This window comes from Cibotium barometz, chromosome 53 (assembly GCF_041138505.1).
Source record: "Cibotium barometz isolate CiBa-2024 chromosome 53, ASM4113850v1, whole genome shotgun sequence".
NCBI lineage: Eukaryota > Viridiplantae > Streptophyta > Polypodiopsida > Cyatheales > Cibotiaceae > Cibotium > Cibotium barometz.
The window spans coordinates 23,029,472-23,053,808 of NC_141098.1; the positions used below are offsets into that span (position 1 = coordinate 23,029,472).

At 39.9% G+C, this 24,337-nt stretch overlaps 1 protein-coding gene across 1 annotated transcript; it reads right to left on the reverse strand.

Annotated features, from left to right (window-relative positions):
• Nucleotides 1–2,168: 2,168 nt before the first annotated feature.
• LOC147608417 (ylmG homolog protein 1-1, chloroplastic-like) lies at nt 2,169–3,496 on the reverse strand. Its single transcript, XM_086789180.1, has one exon. The coding sequence runs from the start codon at nt 3,442–3,444 to the stop codon at nt 2,803–2,805; it is 642 nt and encodes a 213-aa protein (XP_086645306.1). The 5' UTR covers nt 3,445–3,496; the 3' UTR covers nt 2,169–2,802.
• Between the last annotated feature and the right edge of the window lie 20,841 nt (nt 3,497–24,337).

Sequence of the window (24,337 nt, forward strand, 5' to 3'; positions counted from 1 at the left end):
TAGGGTGTGAGAAGTCATCAAGACTATTGAGCCATTCTTAGACCCATCTATGTGCGCAAATTCAAACCTAAATTCCACTTAACAATAACCTCCTTACATCACGTAACAACCCTATAGTCATCAGCACCCATCAACCTTAGGCCCGACGCTATCCTCCTTCACAAGGATCGCAGCTAACGTGCTCATGTTTATCTTCCAACCTTACTACTGGTGGCGGGTAAAATCCTAGTCATCCCAATGGCTTGACTTGCTCAAAGTCATCATCATTGATCAGCTCCACGTCATTACTATCAAAGGACTTCACGGAATTACTGCCCACTAACTCCATATCGTTCCAGTGCACATGGAATTATGCATGCAAACTTAGAGGAAAACAATAGTAAAAAGATGACAAGTTGCAAACTATAAAGAAGGGAAGGTTAGAGAAAAGCTTCTAGGGTAAATGAGAGGGTAAGGATGATGTAAAAGCAATAGAAGATATTTATATTGTAGTCCAAGCTCCCACAGACCTGCAAGTATGATCCAACAAAGAGGGCAAGGTTAAATTATATACCTAGATTAATCGAGAAACATGCCCAAATTCACCTAATATAAAAGAGCAATTTATAACCTCATGGTAGTCATCCACAAGAAAATAAACCATCAATGTTATGTGCACATTATATATGCATATACTAGGAGGCTAACCCACCCTAGACATGTTAACATGGGAGCATGGGAACATGCTCTAGTGACGCAAGGATTAGGTCTAACCTTGGATTGAGGTTAGGATCAAACAACCAAGGGTCACACATGAAAATGGAGAGTTAAAAGTCACTTGAAGACCCTCCTATATAATAGGAGCATGGGGCATTCTCAAGGGATGTTCTCTTGTGTAGAGCATTATGTCTACTCTCATACGATTTCAACCTAGAGCCAAGTGCTGCTGGAGTGAAGTCACATCTCTCGGTGGTACAAGACACTAAGATAAGATATGTGATAATTCATTGTATTTATGTGTGAGCTCGAGGGTGGTTGAATGGATGAGTATATGCCTGGTTCATACATGTTTATGCGTGGTTACTAGCTAAAGAGACCTTTAGGATTTAAAGAGTGGTATCAAAACGGTCTCTAGTTAATTTTTGATGTTTTTCTCCTCTCATGTTTCTCTCATTATTCTTAAAAAATTAGCATTTGTAAGTAAATTTTAAACATTTACTAAGCAAAAAAATATTATTTTTTGATTTGTTTTGATAGTCTATGCGTTGGGACGTCAATATGATGGTTGAAACACGATGCATCTCCACTTGGATGACGTATCGATGTTGCGAGAAAATTATGTGAGTGAAAATGCTATTTTTTTATTTTTATGGTTAAAATAAGCATTTATGAAATTTTTTATCAAAATACCGCACATGATATGTGGATATTTTGCTAAAAATTGATTCCCCTACATCTCAAATAAATTTAAGAAATTTTTTCTAATTTTTAAGACATTATTTAAGCATTTTTTGGTTTAAAATATATTTTTTATGCATTTTTTACGAGTTTCCCGCAGACATGCATCAAATCTCTATCGATTTTCTACTAAAATGCAGTAGGAGACAATATGTTAGTTCATCGGATTTTCTCTCGTGTGCATGGCATTTTTCCATCTCTCAAATCTGAAATTTCCTTCATAATCGTCTCCCTCGTGTAAACCTCTCCTAGTTGAGGTTGATTAATATTAAACATGATTAAGTGTTAATTATGATTAATAATTATAATTATGATTAAACACCTTAATCACACAGATTGTAGAGTGGAGAAGAAGATGGAAAGAAGAGAGGATGGAGATAGAGGATGAAGTGGGAAAGTGAGTGAGCTTTGCTCCTCTCCTCTCTATCTTCCAAACACAAGCGCTACTACAAGGAAGGAAGAGGGAGCTTTTTTCTACGACGCGCCGACACACAAACTCCCGTCTATCTTCAATAATTTTTTTTATTAAGCTAAAGTCAAGGCTAACTGTACAAAAGATTTCATAAGTGAATAGTCGCATTCCATATTTTGATAAAAACAATAGACTTCATTTGTATATGATCTGCTTAATTAAGACAATAGATTACAATCCCACGCCACAAACAATATACTACCAAGTAACACACCCGTCCTAAATGGGAAAATATCCAGTAATCTCTAAACAGAAAAAATTGGAATGACTGGGCATTCCATGTCAAGAAAACAGAGACAATAAAACAAACTGAAAAAAGGCCGAACCCACTCTTATTGTAATCCTATGGGGACATAAATCTTCTGCAGTTACTTCTTGCCAGCTCTAATTGAGTATGGCACATAAAACAAGCTCATTCACAATTAATTATTGCAAATAGGAGTCTGCTTTTGAATCCGCTACAAATGTAATCCAAGAGATAATGCTCACTTGCCACAAATTGGCTTTCAATCAAAACCACATCCAAACCAAAACTATAGGTGCCAGGCTAAAGGTAACTGGCCCATAGAATCAGAAGCAAAGCCACATGAAGTAGCAAACTAAGGTAACTAAACAAGTAACAGGGGCCTCTGTTTCTGATTATTTCCTGTGTTTATAGAAGGCGAACCATCGACCCACTGATAAATAGAGAATTCATCATACATGGCAATGAAAGCATGCAAGCACGCGCACGCATATGGCCATGTATGCATACATATGATAGTTTGGAGACACATGAGGGTGCACATATCATCATACAAACATGGCCATGAGGGCATGCACACGCAGCCATGAGGGCATAGAAAAAAAAAAGAGACAAAGAGAGAGCACCTTGGCCATGGTTACACCATGAGTTAGACTTGGATGGTGGTGTTGAGGATGGAGGTAAGGAGGCCCAGGACCAAGAAGGCCAAGAGGGGGCTCACATCAAGGGCGTTGAAGAGGGGCGGGACGATGTTGCGGAAGAGGTTGAGGTATGGGTCGCACATGTCGCGGACGGCCTGCAAGGGTTGCCTCTCCCATGGAATGTTCGGGAACCAGCTCAGAAGCACCCTCACCATCAGCACCCCACTGTAAAGTTCCAGCCACTTCGCCATGCCGGATGCAACCACAGTGAGGGGTGTGTTCACAGAGCCCGTCGATATGGCCGCAAAACACATGGGGGCCGCCACGGCCGCACCCGTCGCCGCCATAGATAGACTGCCCCTAAGCGCCTCGATGGCCGCCTCCTCGCAGGGCTCCGGCCGTGCACTAATATGGCGCACAGAGGTGATTAGGGTTTCCGCCAGGCTCTGAGTTAGGGTTAGGGTTTTTGATATAGCGACTAGGGTTTTGGATATGGGGGAGGTGAGAAGATGAGCCGGGCTTGTCTGTGCCGAATTTCTTATGGTAAGAGGGACGCAGGAGTGAGAACACGTGCGAGAACGCGCCCGCAAGGACTTGGAGGGCAGGGAGAGGGGGAGAACAGAGTGGGGGGCTCGTACGAGGGCCGCCATTTCCAGAAAAAACCTTGCACCACTCTGCGAAGCCTCAAATTTTATCGTTATTTTTATAGCGATATATTTTTTATGCTTGGAAATAAGAAAAGGATGAAAAAAGCGATCGTGTTGTCCTCCTCCTCGTTTTTTTTAAAAAATCAGGGCATGCCTGTGCTCTCAACATTGTCTTTTCCCTCACCCATGGGTCATCTACCTTAGTCGGCGACAATTAGATCTAGGCTTTCTCCAAATCGAAAGTCAGCATCAAAGCCTCGTGCACGCCATGGACAAGTAACCTCGTTCTTTTCTTTGTAACCCTAGAACCAGTAATATGTCTTTGTAACCCTCGAACCAGTATTATGTCTTTCTATGGTTTGCCCTTGTTTTCTATTCTAGATGTCAAACGAAAAAATAGCATGGATTTTTTCTCTTCCTAGTTCCTTATGATGTGGCTGCCCATGGCAAAACGAAGCTGTGGAGTTTCTGTGGCCATGTTTGAGCATTTGACAAAGAAGGCCATCAAGCTCATCTTGCTACCCAAGTGGAAGCAGCCCGACACTTAGAACACAATTTTGTGGCACGTAGCAAATTCGCATAGGTTTCATTGGTGAAGGCACGAGAATTGCTGCCAAGGTGCTCAAATCCATGGGCATCAACCGTAAAAAAGCCCGCATGGAAGATCATTGGGCATGGTAGTGGCTTCATTCTAGTGAAAATCTCCTTCCCACACCAAGATGGTCTTGGAGCTCTATCTTGCTTTAAAACCTTCGGGCAGAGCCTAGTAACATTAGAACTCACGTTTTTTGTATGGTGGGGGGTGACATCATGCAGGCGATTAGTGGTGGGTCAAGCAATGGTAGCGACAGTGCCAAGTGAGGGTCCATTAGCGTCCATTTGCATAGATCTCCCTTTAGGCATTGGGGTGAACGCCCTCTTACGAGATTATTTTTCAAAAAGTACCTTGGAAGAATATGACACCAGTCCAGCAAAGCATATAGAGGATGACAAGCTCAACCCTATTGTGGGTGGGCAACCTCAGGTTGAGCGGGTTACACAGATCCTAGGTAGGCTAAGAATAACCCATGCCTCATTGGAGGGAAACTTCAAAAGCCTTGCACATAACAAATCACCAATGGAGATGTTCCAAAAACAATAGAGGATAAGAAGGTCATCACTCTTGACATGCGACTCCCTATTAGATGAAGTTTACACTTTGATCAAGTGGAGGAGTAATTGACATGGGACTCCCTATTAGATGAAGTACACACTTTGATTCAATCAAGTGGAGGAGCAATTGATGCAACTAATCTTTTGAAGCCCGCTTTGGCCCATTGCTAGCCACTCCATAGGTTAACATGGTTTCACTTGCCTGACCTATCATAGTCACTTGTATAGTGTATATAAGTCATTTTTTATACTAAGCAATATACAATCATTCCTTTGCAATATGATATGTGTGAACTCTTCTCTTATCTACTCTTGTATGTTATTGGATACATGCATGCTAGATGGATGCTTGCTTGAATAGGTTTGTTATTCCCTCTTACATTAACTTCATGACTACGAAATTGTAGAAGCTAAAACAACATAAATATCCATTTATCAGCAAGTCATAGATCCACACCACAAATTCCATCATAAAGAGTATGATAAAGGTACTAACAACATTATAAATTTGCACAAAGAAGAGCATAAGTACCATAGCTACAAGAAGTCTAAGAACAAAAAATATCAAAAAAAGATGCTCATCTAATTAGTTTTTGTAATATCATGAGCATAGAAATATCTACGTATTTCTCTCCCATATGTAGGTGGATGATCGAAGAGAGCATCCCGCACCATGTGTCTAGCCATCATCTCTGCTTATGGGGGTAAAAGACTATACATCAATGACTAACCTCAAAAGACTTAAATTCTACCAATACATAATGTAAAAACACACATGCATTTACTTACTAATCAGCTAGTAAATTCTACCTATACATAATGTAAAAACACACATGCATTTACTTACTAATCAGCTGGTAAATCAACCACAAGGGGTTCTTCCTCATTGTTGCTAATGCCTCCCAAGTCAATATGTGGCCCACCTCAAAAGTACTCCTCCATAGCAAGAGTCAAATGGTGGGTGCATATGTCTGTATCACTCTCCACCACACGAGGTGCGCAACCAGAGTGCATGCATGCCTTCATGGTTGGTCGAGTCCCTCGTCCCAACTTAAGCACCATCCCTATGTAAATCTCTATCTTACCATATGTTTGCCAAAAAATTCATAACCACGTGCCAACAAAGAGAAGTGTAACTGTGTACCTGCTCTAGGATAGAAAGCCTCCATGAACATCAACATGATTATGAAACTCCTCTCCAATGGGCCATGCCAACCTCCATTCTTGCCCTCACATCTAGCTCTAGAAGATGAAGGCAATTATGCACTATGACGTCAAAAGAAAGATCTATTTGCATAGTCTTTATTACCTGACAACAACTTTCTTCTAATTTGCAATCAATTTGAAAAAAGACAAAAGCCATACATATGGAACAACAAAGTTATAAAAGATTCACTAGCCTAAGAAAACCAGACCTTGTTTGCATCTAGAAAATTCAAACTCCAAGCACTGGGCCTAGAGTTTCGAATCTTTTGTGCACCTCCAAGCTCAATGTTGAACCTCCTCATCACATTAAACCCCTCCTTGAAATTCTTGTCTATAAACTCTTTACCCAACTTCTTGGAGCCCATTTTATCAAGAGGGGAAAGAACCAACAGACTAGGTCCAACCCTCTTGAGAGGGGAACCAACATGAAGAATAACTCGTGTATCTACATTCAGTCATAGTTTTAAATGAGATACCTGCATATGCAAGAATGTACCTAGGCCATAAACATTGCATTTATCTTTTTATTCAACCCTATCACAAGAGTGGAACCATACAACAACTTTTATTTAACCCTATCACAAGAGTGGAATGATACAACAACTTTTATGTACCTAGGCCATAAACATTGCATTTATCTTTTTATTCAACCCTGTCACAAGAGTGGAACCATACAACAACTTTTATTTAACCCTATCACAAGGGTGGAACCATACAACAGTTTTATTTAACCCTATCACAAGAGTGGAACCATACACAAACAACAACTTTTAGTAAACATGAGCCCAAGCCTCATGTACATAAACCCACCATCTATAAAACTCAGGGGGGGTGTGGGGGGTCACTCATAAATATGTAAGAATAGTACATGGGTTCAACAAAAGGGGTTTTTTAAATCCTTTTTTAACACATTTTTTACATACAAAAGGGTACCATTTAAAGGGGTTATTTACAGAGAATAGAAAAAGGGTGTGTTTTATTCATGAAAATTTTACAAATAAGGGGTTTTTATATTAGGCATTGAATGCACGTGATATAGAGAGTTTACATATAGTGAACCCCCCGAGTTATAAACATAAACATAAACATAATTGGTGAATAACTAGAAAAAAGAGCATACCTATAAACCAAACATCTACTTGCATTTTGCATGTCCACATGTTTGGTAGGAGATTCTATATCCACATTCATCTCCTTTTGGAGAGCAAATAAAACAACTCCTCTGTAGAGCCGGCCAAAATGTCATCAAAATACTGGTAGCTTCCTCTAAGAGATGGTCCATCCATACCTCCTTTGGTAGCCCAAGGTATATAACGGTTATCTCCACAACTGGGGCATGCCAAAAGTGAGTCAAATGTTCTCATTTTGACCCAGAAGAGTAAGTATTTGTAGCTTCAACCTCTTTAAACAATGTGTAGATTATATATAGTATAGAGCTTCTCAATAGTGATCTTATAAGAGGGGTCTTCAAAAGGAACATTCCAAACAATATCAAACCACTCTTTACCATTGGCATGGTTCACAATACAAAGGATCTGTAGTCAAAGTTAGAAAATTTAACAAGGCAAGAATTCAATACATTGCATTGAAAAGACGAGACCAAAAGCTATCATCATCTTCCTTATGTGCAACTCAAAATTAGAGTTAAAGAAAAATAACCCAAGTCCCTTCTATTGTATGACTTTGTCACAACCTTTCTTGCCTCTTTCATCTTAGCCTCTTTCTCTTTCTTGGGTAGGATAGATGGTATCTTCTTACATGCAACCTCAAAATCCATGTTCCATTTGCTCCACACAAATGGCAAAAGAGCTCAACATTATATCAAGTAATGCTTGAAAATAATCAAAGTAGCAAGAAAGATGATGGAGAAGCTCCATATCACATAAACCATGCATCCAAGAATTGATTGAGGGGTTACCAAACCCTCTTACCCCCACTAGCCTCTTACGATCTCACTTTCCCCAATTAGCCACTCTAAAGTTCACTATAAAAGAGGACTCTCATCACAAGCACATAAGGTGGAAGTATGTCTCATGTAATCCTTGAGAATAGTCTTGACAATGGTCTCCTCATTCATTTTGAAGACAACATAATAACACAAGGCTCACATTCTAAAGTAAGCATAAGCCTCATGTGGCATTAAGAAAAGAAAAGATACCCATTAGAAGGTACATAAGTAGTTATCTTAAAAGTACTCACAAATTGAATCTTTGTAAGGTACACAAATAGCTGTCTTAAAAAGTACTTACAAATTGAATCTTTACAAGGCCACAAGCAACTCAAGCTCATCGTTGAGGGATGGTTAAATAAATTGGGCCTAGACTCTGCAATGCTTTTCCTTGCTATTTTGAAACCCTTTAGTTTCCATCCAAGCTACAAATCAATGATTCCCCTCCCAAATAAAAAACATTTTGCCTGAGATCATAGATCATTGATCCTAACTCCTCAACTCAACTTCAAATTCCTCATGTACCTTCTGCCAATGTCTATCCCATGAGTTGATGATATCATCATCAACTTCTTTTGTAGTTCCATCTGGTAGACTAACTGTGACAAGATAAAATTCCCCTTTACACTAAAATACCCCTCATTCACATATATTTCCTTTAGCAGTGTAAGATCATGTTTGAGATCCCTTACCTTGGGATTTGAAAGGCATCTACACAATGGGACTCTTGGAGGGAGGAGCCTTGAATTCACTATGATCTTGTCAAGAAATTCAAACCCTTGAGGTCTAGACATTGCATGTGGTATGACCTCCTCATCATTATCCACCTTCTCCTTGCCTTCTTCTTGCAAACTAGCATCTTGGGGATCATCTTGTTTGCTTGAGACATTTTCTAGATTGTTCACCAAATCCATAGTCTCATTCTCAAGGGCACTTTAAGAATCATGATAGTCTTCCCCTTCAGGTCTAGTATCAGCAATAGAACTTCTTCCCTCTTAACAGGCATTGCCTTCCTCTTTTTAAAGGAACCTTCTTGCAATAATGGCACCACACAAGTCAGAGCATATATGTTATAGGCAAATATAGCTTTAAAAAATAAATAAAGCTTGAACTCCTATAGTTGGACTAAAGCATTAGATCTTAGAGTTCTCAAAGGTTAGCAAAGCAAAGATTATTCTACTTAAGTTTAGAGTCAATTCAAGCATCAAATAACCCACATTCTATGTCATCTTAAACAACCTCCTAGGGATTTTATTTTAATGAAGCTAACACTTAGTCAAGTGGAAGAATGGCATAAAGGTGAAGCCCATGAAGCATACATATGGTTTTTATACACAAGTTCAAAAGGACATAACCACCATAAATTCTAAGTTTCCAGAGCCCATGCTAGCCTACAAATATTTAAAATAAGAATAGCATAAGTTTTTTTTGTTTTTGTCATGCTTGCTCTTGGGGGTGTTTGTTTTTGACAAACTTGCTCTATGACTACAATAAGCCAAAAACATGAAGCAATTGTGACAAGAAGTTCCAATAGCCCTTAGTAGTCCACAACCTTCTAAAGCAAAGGCTTCAAAGTAGGATTACTAGGCACATGTCTGACAAACATAAAGTTTAAGGTGGTCAAGTATATGTCACATTAAAAAAAGTCTCTGGGAGATAGTTGGTTGGTGCAAACTATCTCCTAGGGCCCTATTTTTTTATGAAGCTAACACTTGGTCTAATATATGGGTATGGTAAGGCAGGCCAACCACATCTAAAATAAAGCTTCCAAGAGATAGTTCATTGGTGAACTATCTGTTTTAAGGCTTTTATTTTTGTCAAGTTTTCTTTCAGATTACTATAAGATGAATACATGATGCTCAAGACATAAAGATTTCATGGCCAATATCAGCCAAAACTGTAAGGCAAGGCCATGGCAAAATTGTAAGGCAAGGAACTCTTATGCCTTTAAAGTTACTAATATAAGGAGTGTTTGGGATTACTGGCTAGAATGGGGGCAGGGGGTAGTTCGTTGGCCAAGTACCTCCCTCCGTAGACATTGACATTCACATAGTATTCACATCTTAGTATTTCCTTAGGCTTTAGGCAATGCACTTATGACATGTATTCTAAATTTCTTCTCATCTCATGAGACAAAGTACTCATCATCCTAGCTCTCTTCATGCAGTGATCCATCGAGCTCCCCATGGGCACTCATTTGTTTAAAGAGTGAAGGCTTTTTACCGAGATAGTTTTGTGGAGAGAAGGGATGTGATGAAATGAAAGATGTGCAACAACAAGAAGCTGTGAGCATGGCTACAAGAGGTAAGATGTGGGTGATTAGCACAAGTGAAGGAGTCTCAAGGAAAACTGGGCTATTTCCTCAGTGAGTTGTACAAGCGTGCGGGCCTCCATGAAGGAATCTACGAGAATAGAGAGCTCATAGTACACACAGGGGGTAGAGAGAGAGAGGGGGGTGTGTGCAATGACTAGCGACGACGGGGGAGAGAGCGCATGTGTGCAATGATTATCTTTATAAGAGTAGGTCAAAATGTGTTCCTCCATGAAGGTAGCTACGTGAGTATATATGAGAGAGAGAGAGAGAGAGAGAGAGAGAGAGAGAGAGAGAGAGAGAGAGAGAGAGAGAGAGAGAGAGAGAGAGATTTTAATTACATATGAATATGTCATTACATTACATATACATTAGACATAGTGTGGGCCTAGCACAGTGGAATTGCTTGGTCAAAAGTCGCTCATGAGGATGGAAGTGTAGTGCACATAGGTGAGCAAGCACCGAACTATTCAGCATGTATGTAGCATGAAAATTTAGCTGTGTGTGTTGTGTGTGTGTGTAATATGGTCAAGAGTAAAAACATATAAAGGGGGGCCGGGGGTAGTTCATCGGTGAACTACCTTCCAACCCCTCCTCCATGGATATTAACATTCACTTAGTTTACACATCTAAGTCTTGCCATATGTTTATAGCATAAAGCTTCTAAGGAGTCTTCTAGATTGATGGCTAGAACAAAAGGGCAAAAGGGGGCCTAGGTGTAGTTCACTGATGAACTACCTCCTAGGCCCTCCTTTATAGAAAAACTCTTTTACATCTTGTGCTTACCTAAGGCTTATAGCGTTAAGCTACTAAGGAGTCCTCATTTAAAAAAAAGGGGCTGGGAGGTAGTTTGCCAGTGAACTACCTCTCAGCTGGCTTTTTTTTGTTGGGAGGGATGCCCTCAAGCTACATGCATTATAAACTTCTTTGCTTGCTCACCTTGTGCTTGCCTAAAGCTTATAGCGTTAAGCTACTATTATGCATATCATGCACTCATTATGTTCTAAGTTTGACAACCATTTGGTGAATACTCACAAAATATTCTAACTTAGTAGCTTGAGGGCATCCCTCCCCATAAAAAAAGGGTGTTTAGGATGGCAACATGTTGGGAAATAATTATGAAATGAAATTTTCCTCATCATGAAACTGGTAGAAGCAAGGGTTAAAGAGAAACTGATCTTTGAAATATTAATCAGAAAATTCTATACCACCTTGCTTGAGAGCTTTGATAGAAAATGCCAATACAGGGATGAGCTTAATCACCAATATTCCTTGAAAACTCTTCCGATAAATTTGTTGTTGTGTACATTTCTAGCACTACCATCCCTACTCAAATTGCCCATACCCTAAGTTAGTGTTTCTTTATTGTAATCATTGTAAACCTTTGGGTCACAACACCTCACTATGTCTTCATTCACGTGCAGAAAATGCACAAATGTCACCTCAAATCCAAAGGACCCCATATGGGAAAATCAATCTTCCTTGACCCAAAAAGAAATACACCAAGGGGTCAAAGGTGTTAAGAGAATTCTTCTACTGTCATGGATCACACAAGGTACCCAAATTGGAATATTTCAACACCAGTAAACATGCCTTATGTAAACGATGTGTAAATAATCACATGCCCTATGTGCAAAATTGATCACATGTTCATTGACCACTTGAGGAAATTTGATTTAATGCAAGCTACCTCGCAGAACTCAACACTCAAAATCCTAAGTCTCCAGAGAATGGATGATGTCCACATTTAAATGTGATGCCAACACCCCTGCAAAAGCCAGATTACCTTTAAATGGATGATGTCCACATTACCTTTAAATGTGATAATAACACTCTAGCAAAAGCCAAATTACCTTTAAATGCACAACGTCCACATGACCTTTAAATGTGAGGACAACACTCCTACAAAAGCTAGATTACCTTTAAATGCAACAAGGACACTCTTGTAAAAGCTAAGTTATGAGCACAAGCTAAAAAAACCTAAAGTCGATGACTCTTCACAATAGGTGGAAGAGAATTTCGTAAAACAGAGACTCAAAGATGACTAAGAAGCTCATAAACCCAAGCGAATCAAAACAACCTCCTAAATAGGGTAGCAAAATTTCCAAGTTTCCATATATTCTCCCATACACATGGACAATAATATCCCATAAACTATCTCATACATAACAACTCCTTGCAATCCATTATAGCCAAAGGTAATAGCATTAGCATTGGCTTCTCTACAATTTACCACTTAACTTATCCTATTTTAGATTCATAGTATGCTAAAAGAAGTTATTAGGAGGGACCCTTGTTGTGCCTAGTGTGCTAGCCCTCAAAGCTTTGTCTATTATGTTTAATAGACTTTGAAACTACTAAGGCTTGTAAACCTTATTTATAAGGTTTAAAAAAACGTAAGGAAAAAAAAGGCTTGATAAGCCTTGAATGAGGCTTATTAACCACTCAAAAATCATAAGTTGGAAAATGAAAAATTAGTGAGAGGCTAACTAGCCTTGTTAAAATACACTAAAAACAAAAAATCTAATTAAAATAAAAAATGTAACGTGATGAAATATCATGGAAAAAATTGTAGTGATTTGAAATCTAAGAGGATACACTCAAGACTCTAACCCAATTGACAAATGATTCAAGAAAGCCATCGAACCTTTAAAGAGAGCATTGCTTACAATCAAAATCATATGAACAACATCTAAAGAAAGATATATTATACTCATGAACTTGAATAAATAAAGGTTGATAAAATGTTGAGCTTACTTGATAATCTTTTTTTTTTTTTTGGCTTCAAGATGATCTCTTTAATCATCTTCTCCCCTGATGGCTATCCCTGTCTCTTATGTAGATTCAATCTCCATTCCTCACTTTGCTTACAAGCTAGGGAGGGTGTGTAGGGCAGTTGGGGGTCTCTAGTGAACTAAAGGAAGTGAGTGATGTTTTAGGGGTTGCCTTGGCTTGTCTTAGATGCTACATGCTGATGGTGGCTACTACCCCAGTCTCTTGTATAGCTTTAAGATCCAGTCCTTACTTTGTTTGCAGAGCAGGGAGGGCATGCAAGGTAGCTAGGCTGGGGGTCTATGGAGAGCTGAAGGAAGTGAGTGCTGTTTCAAGGGCTATCTTGAATTGTCTTGGATGTTGCCATGGGTTAAGGCCAAATACATGGGTGGCTTTGGATGAGGCGATGAATAGGTGTCTTTGCAAGAACTGCTTTTTAGAAGTGAGTTGGTGGGTTACGGAGGTGGTGTCTTGTGCAAGCTAGAAGGCTTCACAATGAACCCTAGCATGTCGTATGTGCTGGCAAGGAGAGAGGGCTTATGGGTGATAGATGTTTTAGAGCTATGCCTAACTGGCTACACCTTGCTGGCATGAGGATAGGCGAGGAGGAAATGTTAGACCCCTACCAAGGTAGCTCGATGCAGTGGAGAAGTAGGTGGATGCTCCAATCCAAACTATTTTCGAGGGAGTAGCACTCGATGACTCCACCATGTAGAACACCACCTTGAACTCCCTACTAGGGACGGCTCAGTGCCACTAAGCAATTTCTCCACCACTATGTGAGAGTGCGCTCCAGCATTGCCCTGGTATACAACCCTCACAAGACTACCTCTTCATGCATGATAGCCCACCGTGAGGAGTACTATCAAAGGAACAACCATCATGATGAGTTTAGTGATATTCTTCTCCACGCTTCTCATACCATTCAAGTGCTTCATTAAGATCTTCATTGAAACCAGTCCATATGCAAAGATTATCACTTTCATATTTTTGTAGACAAGTCTTTGAGCGGTGGGCCAAGCTCCTTGCATGGATGGCTTGGGCAGTACTTTTTGACATGGCCATACTCCTCACAAAAAGGACAGTGCTGAAAGGTGGAAGAATGATGTCCTCGATGACCGCAGTGGTAGAGCAGGCCTTCACCCCATGATGGGGGAAGATGTTGGGGCGATGACACTGCCTATTCCTACCTACCAACCCATTGGCCCACCAATGTTGCTAGACTATCGGAACTGTCTAAGGGGCCACTTTGAAAGCCCACATAATCAACATGAATAGACATATATTTTTAGGGTTGTTGGGCATTGCTTGTTCATGCAAGCTAGCCACACCCTTTATTGGTGGATGTTACCCTTTGTTGGTGGGTTGTTAGACAGAAACTGACAGTTCTCCTTGACGCCATCATCAACTCAAAAAGGCTTCTCATGGTTAATTGCACCACAAATAGTTGCCGACAACGGGTCACCTCACACGTGGATGAAACTCGAGTTTGAAATGGGAGTTTGATTTCTTCCCCTATAGGGGTCCATCTTCTCTTCCCCTATGCGCCAAGTACACTCGGATGTGAATCTCCTTTAGGCGAATACGATTGCTTAGCTGGCTTGCATGAGCTTGGGTTCAATTGTGTTGCTGTTGAGGTTGGTTCCCACATTCCTTCATCAATTCTCTTCTTTGTTGGCTTCTAGGCCTAGTTTGTTAGCTTCTAGGCCTGGTTTACTTCTAGCTAATGGGTTTAATGCAAGCTCATGGTTGGCCTAGGGTGCTTGTTATACTTTTATTGTCTGGGCCTATTTTAATGTTTTTGTTTATTGTGTGGGCCTGGTTTCATGTAGTGGTTCACTATGTGTGGGCCTGGTTTCATGTAGTGGTTCACTATGTGGACGTGGTTTAATGTTAGATTAACCTATCCATAGGAATTAAAACATGCCCCAAGGTGGACCTCTGCATTAAACCAAGGCCACATTGCAATCAAGACATGAAAATTCTTTAATACTCTTGTCCCAATTTAAAGCACTATGGTGATGGTTTAATGCAGTGGTTTATTCAAGGAAGCTGTCATGGCATTATGTAGCCTGGTCAATGGTTGATTAGGAATACTCCCCTTTGTCTATTTAAATGGTATCCAGGGTTTTCTCCTTTGAAAGACAAGCCTAACATGTACCCTCTTTGGGTAGAGCTTCCCCACCTCCCCTTTTCCCTGTACCCGCTGCTTGCTGGTGGAGAGGATTGTCGCCCCTTTGGGCAGAGTTCTAGGCAAAAGACCCATGGGAGAGGTCAACCCTCATTGGCATCCTCAAGTTCTGGTGAAAATGGACATCACTAAAAATATGCATGATGTCATAGATATTATTATTGACCTTGAGAATGTCTTGAAGCAAGATCTGGTCTATAAAAACCTGCCTAATGCCTGCTTTCACTGTGGTGGGCAAGGCTATTTTATTAAATACCCCCCAAGCCCTCTACCCCTCTTCCCTCTACCCAACAGGTTTCTGGTTAAGAAGAAGGGTTTAAACTGGTAACAAAGAAAGGCAAATATACCCCTAAATCTCCCCCAAAAATGTTAGGAACTTAAACAAATTTGTAACACTTCTAGAGGTTCCTCTTGAGGATGGTCAGTATGTTTCTTTATACGCAGATTCTGAGTCAGATTCCTTAGCTGAAGATGAAACAATACCTGGCACTCATGATATCCTCTCTCAAGATCCCCCCAAAGAAAGAACACTTAAGCAAGTGAGGATAGCCTCACCAAGAATTCACCTCTCCTAGGTCAAATTAAAAAACAGAAAACCCAAGGTACTCCAGGGTCACACTCCTCTTAGGGCAAGAGGAAACCAAATTAGAAAATTAAATGATCATAGTCATCTATAATGTAAAAGGGCAAAGACCATTCATAGCTGGGTCATAGAATCTTGCCTGCTCCCTGACTTCATATGCCTTCAAGAGGTGAAGACAACAAGTCAGAAATTGCTTTCTGAATTGACAAAAATATCTAAAAAGCACTCTTGGTATTTTTCAGCCCACCAACAGGGTAGTGCAGGTTGCACTCTTGGCATTGGTGAAAAGTGGATGCCTCTACTGTTCTCAATAGTTATCATCCCTTGCAACATGTGGATTGCTGCTATCATAGGAGGGGCCAATCCTTTTACATTGGTCTCTTTGTATGCACCTGGACCTTTTGCTACTAGGCCTAGACTATGGGGATTTCTCAGAGTGCTGAATGGGCCCCTTATGATTACTGGAGACTTCAACATGGTAGAGAGAAGTTCAGATAGATGGAAAGGTGTGGGTTTTGTTCTCGAAGGCGCGGCAGAGTCAGTTTTGGGAAACAATGCAAAGTCACCATGACCTCTTTGATATAGATACTGGGCAGGAATTCACATGGAGTAATAATAGAGGGAGAAAGGCAAAAAGCCTGTGTAACAGATTTGATAAGATGAAAGTACAAGTGTCCAAAATAATTGTGCTTTCTGATCACTATCCCCAGCCTTCAACACAACAATCAAAGAGTTGGATCCTAAGGTCTTTAAGCTTCCCTTTGTTAAGTTGGTAATTTAAAGGATTTGGGAGTCAACCTTATCAGGTAGAGGTACCCCTTCTAAGAAATGGTCAATGGCCATTAAAGAGACACAACACTTTCTCATCCAAACAAAGAGGAGAGTCACTCATATTAGACAGGAAAGAAGGATCAAGAAGTTCTAGAGGCTAAGGAAGTAGAGGAAGAAATCAATAAGGGGAATGTTGGCGTTCAAAACAAAGAGTTAAAGCTCAAGAATAGCCTCAGAAAGGAGTAGCCACCTCAAACTCTTCTTGAGATAATGGTGGGCTGGCAAGGTAAATAGATTGTAAGATTCCTCCCTCCAGTTTGGAGATGTAAAGGTGTAAGAACCTCTCCTTCAGTTTCTATAATCATCCCCTATTTCTGAATACAAGAAAATATTATTTCCCCTTGTTTTTGGCCTAGAGAGAGAAAATATTCTACAGAGAGGTAATACAAAATTGAGATATTTTTAGATACAAAGTTTCTCCTAATATCTAAGATGAATTCCCTTGAAACAAAAACTCAAAAAGAATTTTCCAATGTGCATTAGAAATTAATTGAATGTGTATAAGAGACCTTAGCTTTAGGGTCCACATTTTCAGAAATTTTTGATTAAGGTCCAAATAAGGTTCCAAAGGGCCAATAGGATTAATCCAAGTGTTGGGATGAAAAAATACAAAGAATAAAAGAAAACACCCCAAAAATGAATAAATGCTTACATAAGATGAAGAGTTGATCAAGTCCTGGGTTTATTAGTTAAAAATTAAGGTTTATTCTAGTAAAAAAAATCAAATTTTGACACCTCAGTAAAGGAGGGAAAGGGCTCATGAAGGAGGCACCTTTTCTTCATCACTACCTTTCATTTTTAATTCAAAAAAATGAGATATTTTTATCTCTCCTCTCTTCTCCTGCAAACTGGATCAAAAAGTGAGCTAAACTGGTCCAAAACTTGTCCAAAATGGATCAAACTGAAGCTGGAAGCCTTTAGATCCAAGTTGGACTTGGTTAGTGGCCTCTCTCACCTATAAATAGACCCTAATTTCTTTGTATTTTCATCTTTGAGTAATTACATGCCAGTATTATCTTCATTTTAGTGTAATTCTATTATCCCTCTACTTTTGGAAGCTTTGAAGCTTCACAAATTCTCCATCCTCTCTTGGAGATTACCCTCCCCAACTTGGTGGCCAAAGCTTGATTTGTGGGTTTCACTTCTTTCTTTAAAGAATCAAACCAAAATCAAAGGTAAGTCTTAATCCAATGGTTTTTCTATCTTTCTCAATGATTATCTCCTTCCCAACCCCTCTAATGCTTGGGAAGCTTTCAATTAAATGGTTTTTTCTTAAAATCAAGCTTTCTAATGATTCATAATAATTAAATGATTTATTACTAATCTTTATGCTTAATTATAGTGTTTTTATTAGTAAATCTCTCTTTTTGGAAAGATTAATCATCTTTATGGTTAGGTACTTGTTAGAAGGATGGTTCTTAATGATAAACTCATTATCTTAAACAAAACTCTAGGCTTGACAAGCTAGAGAAAAAGATTAGGTATTTTTATGATTTTAATCTAGTTAAAAATGATGATTAATTTCTTTTAGCTTGTTTATGGTTAAGAAAAATCATATTAATTCATTTTAAGTTGAAAGAGGGTTATGCTAACATTTTTGGAATTGAGGAATGGATATTTAAGAATAATCAAGAGATTTAATCGTAATTATGCTTATAATTATGATTATAATTATGTTATGTATGCATAAATAACTTTTAGTTTAAAAGCGGAGTTCTTATCATATTTCAATTATGAATATTCATTCAAAGTTAGAAAATTGAGCACTCTTAGAAGTTGCAGTGAAGCTATGGCCAAATTTTCCAAAAAAAAGGTAAATCTTATTTTTATGCATAAATTTAATAAAGCTAAAAGAGGAATTCCCATCATATTCTAGGTATAGATATTTTCATGCTAAAAGAATGATTTTTGTCATATTTATGGAAACTACTTTTAAGTATTTATGCATAATTGTTTAAATAGAGAAAAGAGAAATTTTTGTTATATTTATTTTTACATGCATAAAAATTTAGATGCGAAAAGAGGAATTCCCATGATATTCTAGGTACAAACATTTTTAATATTAAAAGAGGAATTTTTGGCATATTTCAAAACATGGGTATTTTTATTTATTTAAAATATCATTTCTTAGAAAATATAGGGAAGCTATGGAAAAATTTATATCATTAGAGAATGAATTTATGCATAATAAATTTTATGCTAAAAGTGAAGAAAAAAGGTTATACACAAATTTTCTAGAATCATTCAATTTATGAGAATTATGGAAATGATTCATTAGATGAATGGATGTAGGAATGATGCGAATGGATGTAGGAATGATGTGAATGGATGTAGGATGATGTGAATGGATACGATATGATGTGAATGGATGTGATATGATGTGAATGGATGAGAATGGATGTGAATGGATGTAGGAATGATGTGAATCGATTTAGGAATGATGTGAATGGATGTAGGATGATGTGAATGGATGCGATATGATGTGAATGGATGTGATATGATGTGAATGGATGTGATATGATGTGGAATGATGTGAATGGGGATGTAGGAGGACGATGTGAATGGATGTGGAATGATGTGAATGGATATAAGACGATGTGAATGGATGTGATTGGATATGGAATGATGTGAATGGATGTGAAGGGATGTAGGATGATGTGAATGGATGTGGAATGATGCGATTTGAATTGATGTAGAAGAATGTGGAATAATCAGAAATAACATGGAATAATGGGAGTTTGTTGGAAATTGTATTTGTATATGAAATCTATTTTTAAAGATTGTTTTATGTCAAGAATGCTGGGGAAGCATTTTGACTATCTTATCGAATAAGGTCGTGAGTGAGGAACTAAGTGAAAAGGTTGCAACAACTGACGGAGAGTTAATGGAGGATGTCTCGCATGGCAAGGTCACGGCCGAGGTCTTGACCAGCCTCGGTTTGATTAAAATGGTGAGCTTCCAGTACGATGGATGAGGAACCAAGGAAGCAGCCTATGAGTGAAGCGCTAGGTGACTTGTGAAGGAGCCTAGAGGGTGCTGACCATACGGTGCTCACCTAGGATACCCACGTGTGCGACGAGGAAGAAAAATGAGTTGGAGTTGTTTTCTAAACATATGGGCATGGATCTGGTTAATTGGCCTTGCTGGTCTTCAATGGATGAGTTCATTTATGTGATTAAACTCCTAGGTACTATGGGCTAGGAACTATTGAGAAGGCCCCTGAGTGAGCAGGTGGTGAGCGTTCTGGTTACCAATGATGCCATAAGTACGTTGAGGAAGGAATGACTGAAATTGGATCTTAGGGATGGAAAGTGGAAAAGTTGGAAATTGGATCTAGAAATGGAATACTGAGGTTTAGGGAGGAAACACTGTGGTTTTATTGCAAATCTATTTTAAAAATAGTTGAATGAGAGAAAAGGCAATTTCATATTGGGTGTGTAAGTGGTTTGTCTATTTACTTTTTGCATGAGAGCCGGCTAGGGGGCCTGGGAACTCTTTTCCTTGGTACCCCCGGGACAAAACATAACCAAATTTTCATTAATGGATCTTATCAATACAGTGGTTGGGCGCGATTGGCTAACCCATGAGATTGGATGGGGTTAGGCTGGACTGATGGATTCCTATAAAAAATTCACTTCTGTTCAAGTTACGATAGTTGAAGTAAATCATGGATAATCCTTGTTCTATGGAAAAGAATCAAGCTATGCCTCTTGACGGGGAAAAAAGCGTTGGTCTCTATGATCCAAGTGCAAGCTCCTCCCCTTATCCGACCATGTGATCCGCGGGTTTGGCCGAAATGCAAAAGGGTAATTAAGGCTCTTGACTACGTTAGAATAAATTTTCCTGGAGGAATCGCCTATGCCTTCTAGGCGAGGGAAGTTTTTTCCAGATTTGGTTTTGGAAGAAACGAGAGATTAGTCTCTTGTCCGGACATTCGTGGGCAAGGCCCCGAGTGGGAAGTTGTGCCCTGCGCAAGAAGTTGCTACTTCCGCTGCTAGCACCCCTGAATTCGATGTGCAGAGGGGCAGGGATCTTTCAACTGTAGACCCACTAAGGAAATGTGCCAAACTTTGAGGAAAAAACAGGCTAAAGAGGCCCTCCCTCTACTGTTTAAAGAGGATGGTTCCCAATGCACAACTCAGGAGGAGAATTTGGTGGTGGTATTAAAGCATTTTACAAGCAACTTCAGCTCTCCACATCCCATCTCCCTAGAAAGAAGAGCTAGCATGCAGAGGATAGCAAAGGTGAGAAGAAAGGTGGTCCCCCCTCCTTGCCAGCCCAACTGAATAATGCTATTACATGCCCTTTGAAATTGAAAAGGCCATTGACACTCTCAAGGTCCGAAAAAGCCATAGCTTGGATGGGCTTCCAGCTAAATTCTATAAAAAATTCAAGGCCTTATTAATCTCCACTTTACTTTAGGTATGGGAGGAATCTACTTTCTTTCAAGCCCTCCCCATGAGTATAAATGAAGGGGTGGTAAAACTGATCCATAAAACATTGACAAGGAGTAGCTAGGAAACTAGAGACCCATTACTATGCTTACAACAACATACAAAATCTTTGGCTACTAGGCTCTCACATCACTTGCAAGTTCGGATAAGAAAAGTGCAGAAGGGTTTTGTTAAAGGTAGATTCATCCTAGATGCAATTATTGCTCTTTGGGAGGGAGTGGAATATGCAGAGAAAAGTAAGCAAGATTATCTTTTTTTCAAAATTGATTTAGACAAAGCTTTTGATAGACTTGAATGGGACTACATCCTTCAATCCTTGCAAGATATGGGACTAGGCACTAGGTTCACTAGCTTTGTGAAGACACTATTGGGTAATGCTAGAAGTAGGGTGTGTGTCAATGGAGTGCTATCTAATCAGTTCCCTCTATGTAGATCTATTAGACAAGGTCGTCACCTTACTCCTCTACAAATGGGCTTGGTTGGCTTGTTGAAGACATAACACTTGCACTTCCATGAATTAATGCATGCACTTTCATGAACTAACGCCTGCTACTTCACGAGTTAAGCCTTTCACGGCTTAAGCCCTTCACAGCTTAAGCCCTCCTTCACAAGTTAAGCCTTTCACGGCTTAAGCCCTTCACGTCTTTACACTTCACGTGCTAATGCTTCACAAACTAACCTTTCACGTGCTAAACCTTCACGGGTTAACACCCCATGAATTAATCTTTCATGCACAACTCATGCTTGGCCATTTCACGGCCTACTACTTTATGGATTAGGACTAATTCCCAACAAACACTAATTCACCACATCCCTTATTAATTCATTGCTCACCACACTAACACTCTTCCCATCATACACCCATGCGAATCACTAACACGCATCAAAAAAAGAAAGAAAGAAAGAAAAAGGAGAACCCCGAGCTCCTACCAGTCACAATGACTGATGTTCTTTTCACATGTTACAGATGGCCTCCTCCGCTACTTCTAAACCAGAAGTTCAGGGGAACCCGGCTGTAACTCAGGCCAGTACCACAGGGTCACCAACTGAAAAGCGGGAGAGAGCACCACACACGCGACACCAAGCTGGGCCATATGCACAGACAGTCCAAGGTACAGTCATTCATAAAGACATTCAGAAAGCTCATGGGAGATTATGTTCCAGTACCACAGCCCTAAGTGTTTGAGGATCTTAGAGGATATAGATGTCAAGAACAAGCTAGAGAAAGTAGGTCTTGGTAGAATGCAGAAATCCTCCCCCGCACCATCAACCCAACACTATATGTAGAGTTTCTAAAGATCGATGATAGAAACACCAAGAGGGGTACAGTCACAAAGGCGGATAGGTCCACCGACAGGTCCTCACTCATCAATATGAGGAAATGATCTGGGAATCTTTGCAGCTACCCCCACCCATACCAACACATGTTCATACCATCAATTAGATGCCCATGGAGGATATGTTGAAGAGGGTTTCTTTTAACTCAAATGTAGCGGAATACCAAAACATAAGGGATGAAGTGGATGAAAAAGCTTGCAGGGCAATGTCAATGCTCATGCAAGTCAAGCCAGTGGATAGGTATAATAGGGTCCCTCTCAATCGAATAGAAAAATTCCATGAGGAAAAACAAGAGGATTGGGCTTGGTACATCCACCGTGAGATAGAGAATTACCTCTAGTCACACCAATCCAAGGTGTGTAATCCATATCTACTCACCAAAGTACTTAGTCATGCAACAAATCTTCCCATCCCCCAAGGCAGAGGCAGGGGTACCTAAGACTAAAGGATCCATGGAGCCCTCTACACTAATTTCAAAAGAGCTGCATCAGGGAGAGGAGGTCTTAAAGGAAACAAAGGAGATAATTCAAGAGCTACAAGGTGGTAAGAAATCAAAGAAAGGTAAAAAGATGCAAGGCAGCATACAAAAATTGGAATCCAAAATGTAGCATATGGAAGAAGAGGTGGCACAGGACATTGCAACTTTTCAATAGGTTCTAGAGCAAAACGAGGCAAAAAGATAACGAGAATATCAGCTTGACAGAAAAAGCAATTCCAGAATCAACACAGCAAACACCATCATCTAGCCCTCCTCACATGGTATTCACAAACCTTTCACCACTCCACGACTTCGTAATCTCAAATCAGCCCACCTCTGCGGATATTGGTGCAACACAGGCTCCATTAGCACAACAAGTGCCACAAGGTGAAAGGAATGAAGAGGCCACCTCAGCACACCCAGAATCTCAAGAATCTCAAGAAGCTCAAGAAGCTAAGAAGATGAAGAGAATTGATGAGACCACAAGTCCCAATAAGCCAAGGAACTTGGAAGCTGAGAGCACAGTTGTTGAAGAAGGATCCTTCTTGCAAAATCTCGATGCTAATCACTTCCTCCAAGAGACCATGGAAGGCCTCGACATGCTATTGGTGCACCAAACAGAAGGCTCATCCTCCACAAGTGCAGATCTTTGGACCCAAGAGCAAAGGGTATGGAGAAGTCACTTGCTTACCACTCACATGCTGCATGACAGGAATGCTATGCTATGGAAACAAATCCAAGGGTCCATTGACCAAGTGACAGCACTTAAGGAACAAATAGCAGTGGTGGATGCCACACACAAAGAGGTGATCCTAAAGAGCTTAAAGGCAGCCGAGGAACATGAGGCACAACTACAGACCTTGGAAAGCAATAACAGACTCATTAGCAAGACCATATTTCATACCACCAAAGCGAATGAGGAGCTCAAGGCAAGATTAGAACAAGCCAAGGTCCAATTGCAAAAGGAAGTGCGCAATATAAATAGCAACTAGAGGAAGCACATGCCACATTCCAAGCAAAGGAAGATGGATATACAGGGTCAATCAAAATCCATTACTCAAGCAGAACATAGCACATGTTGAGAAATTGAAAGCCCTTAATGAGGTGGCAAAGTCCCTGGAGATTGATCAGATGTTGGTTAGTCATTAACATGTGCTTGAGCATGTACACCATCAATTGACTAGGAGCCAAAGCTTGGCAGAGGAGTGGCAAAGACTACTTGAAGAAGCTAATGTTCAAGCCATAGCTTCCAAGATTGCAACAGAGGAAGCAACTAGAAGATATGCAGAGGTGGCCGTTGCTCGAGATGTGCGGGAAGCCTCCATCTCCACACTCCTCACTACCAAAGACTCAAGAATACATGATATGGAATGCTAGCTTGCCCTCCAACAAAGATCTCAACAAATTGATCAACTAGATGAATTACGCCAACTTATCGAACGTGGCTCGAAGATGATAGGTTCATTGCCACCAGTAACTCCTCGAGCCCCTCCTTAAAATCCAGCATTGTTTTTATCTACACTAACACTCTCTCTTCTTTAATATGATATTAACTTAACTGAATACCTCAGTCTAGGAGACCTAACCATGATTCACCAAAATAAAAAAAGGGATGCAGACCCAACCATAATA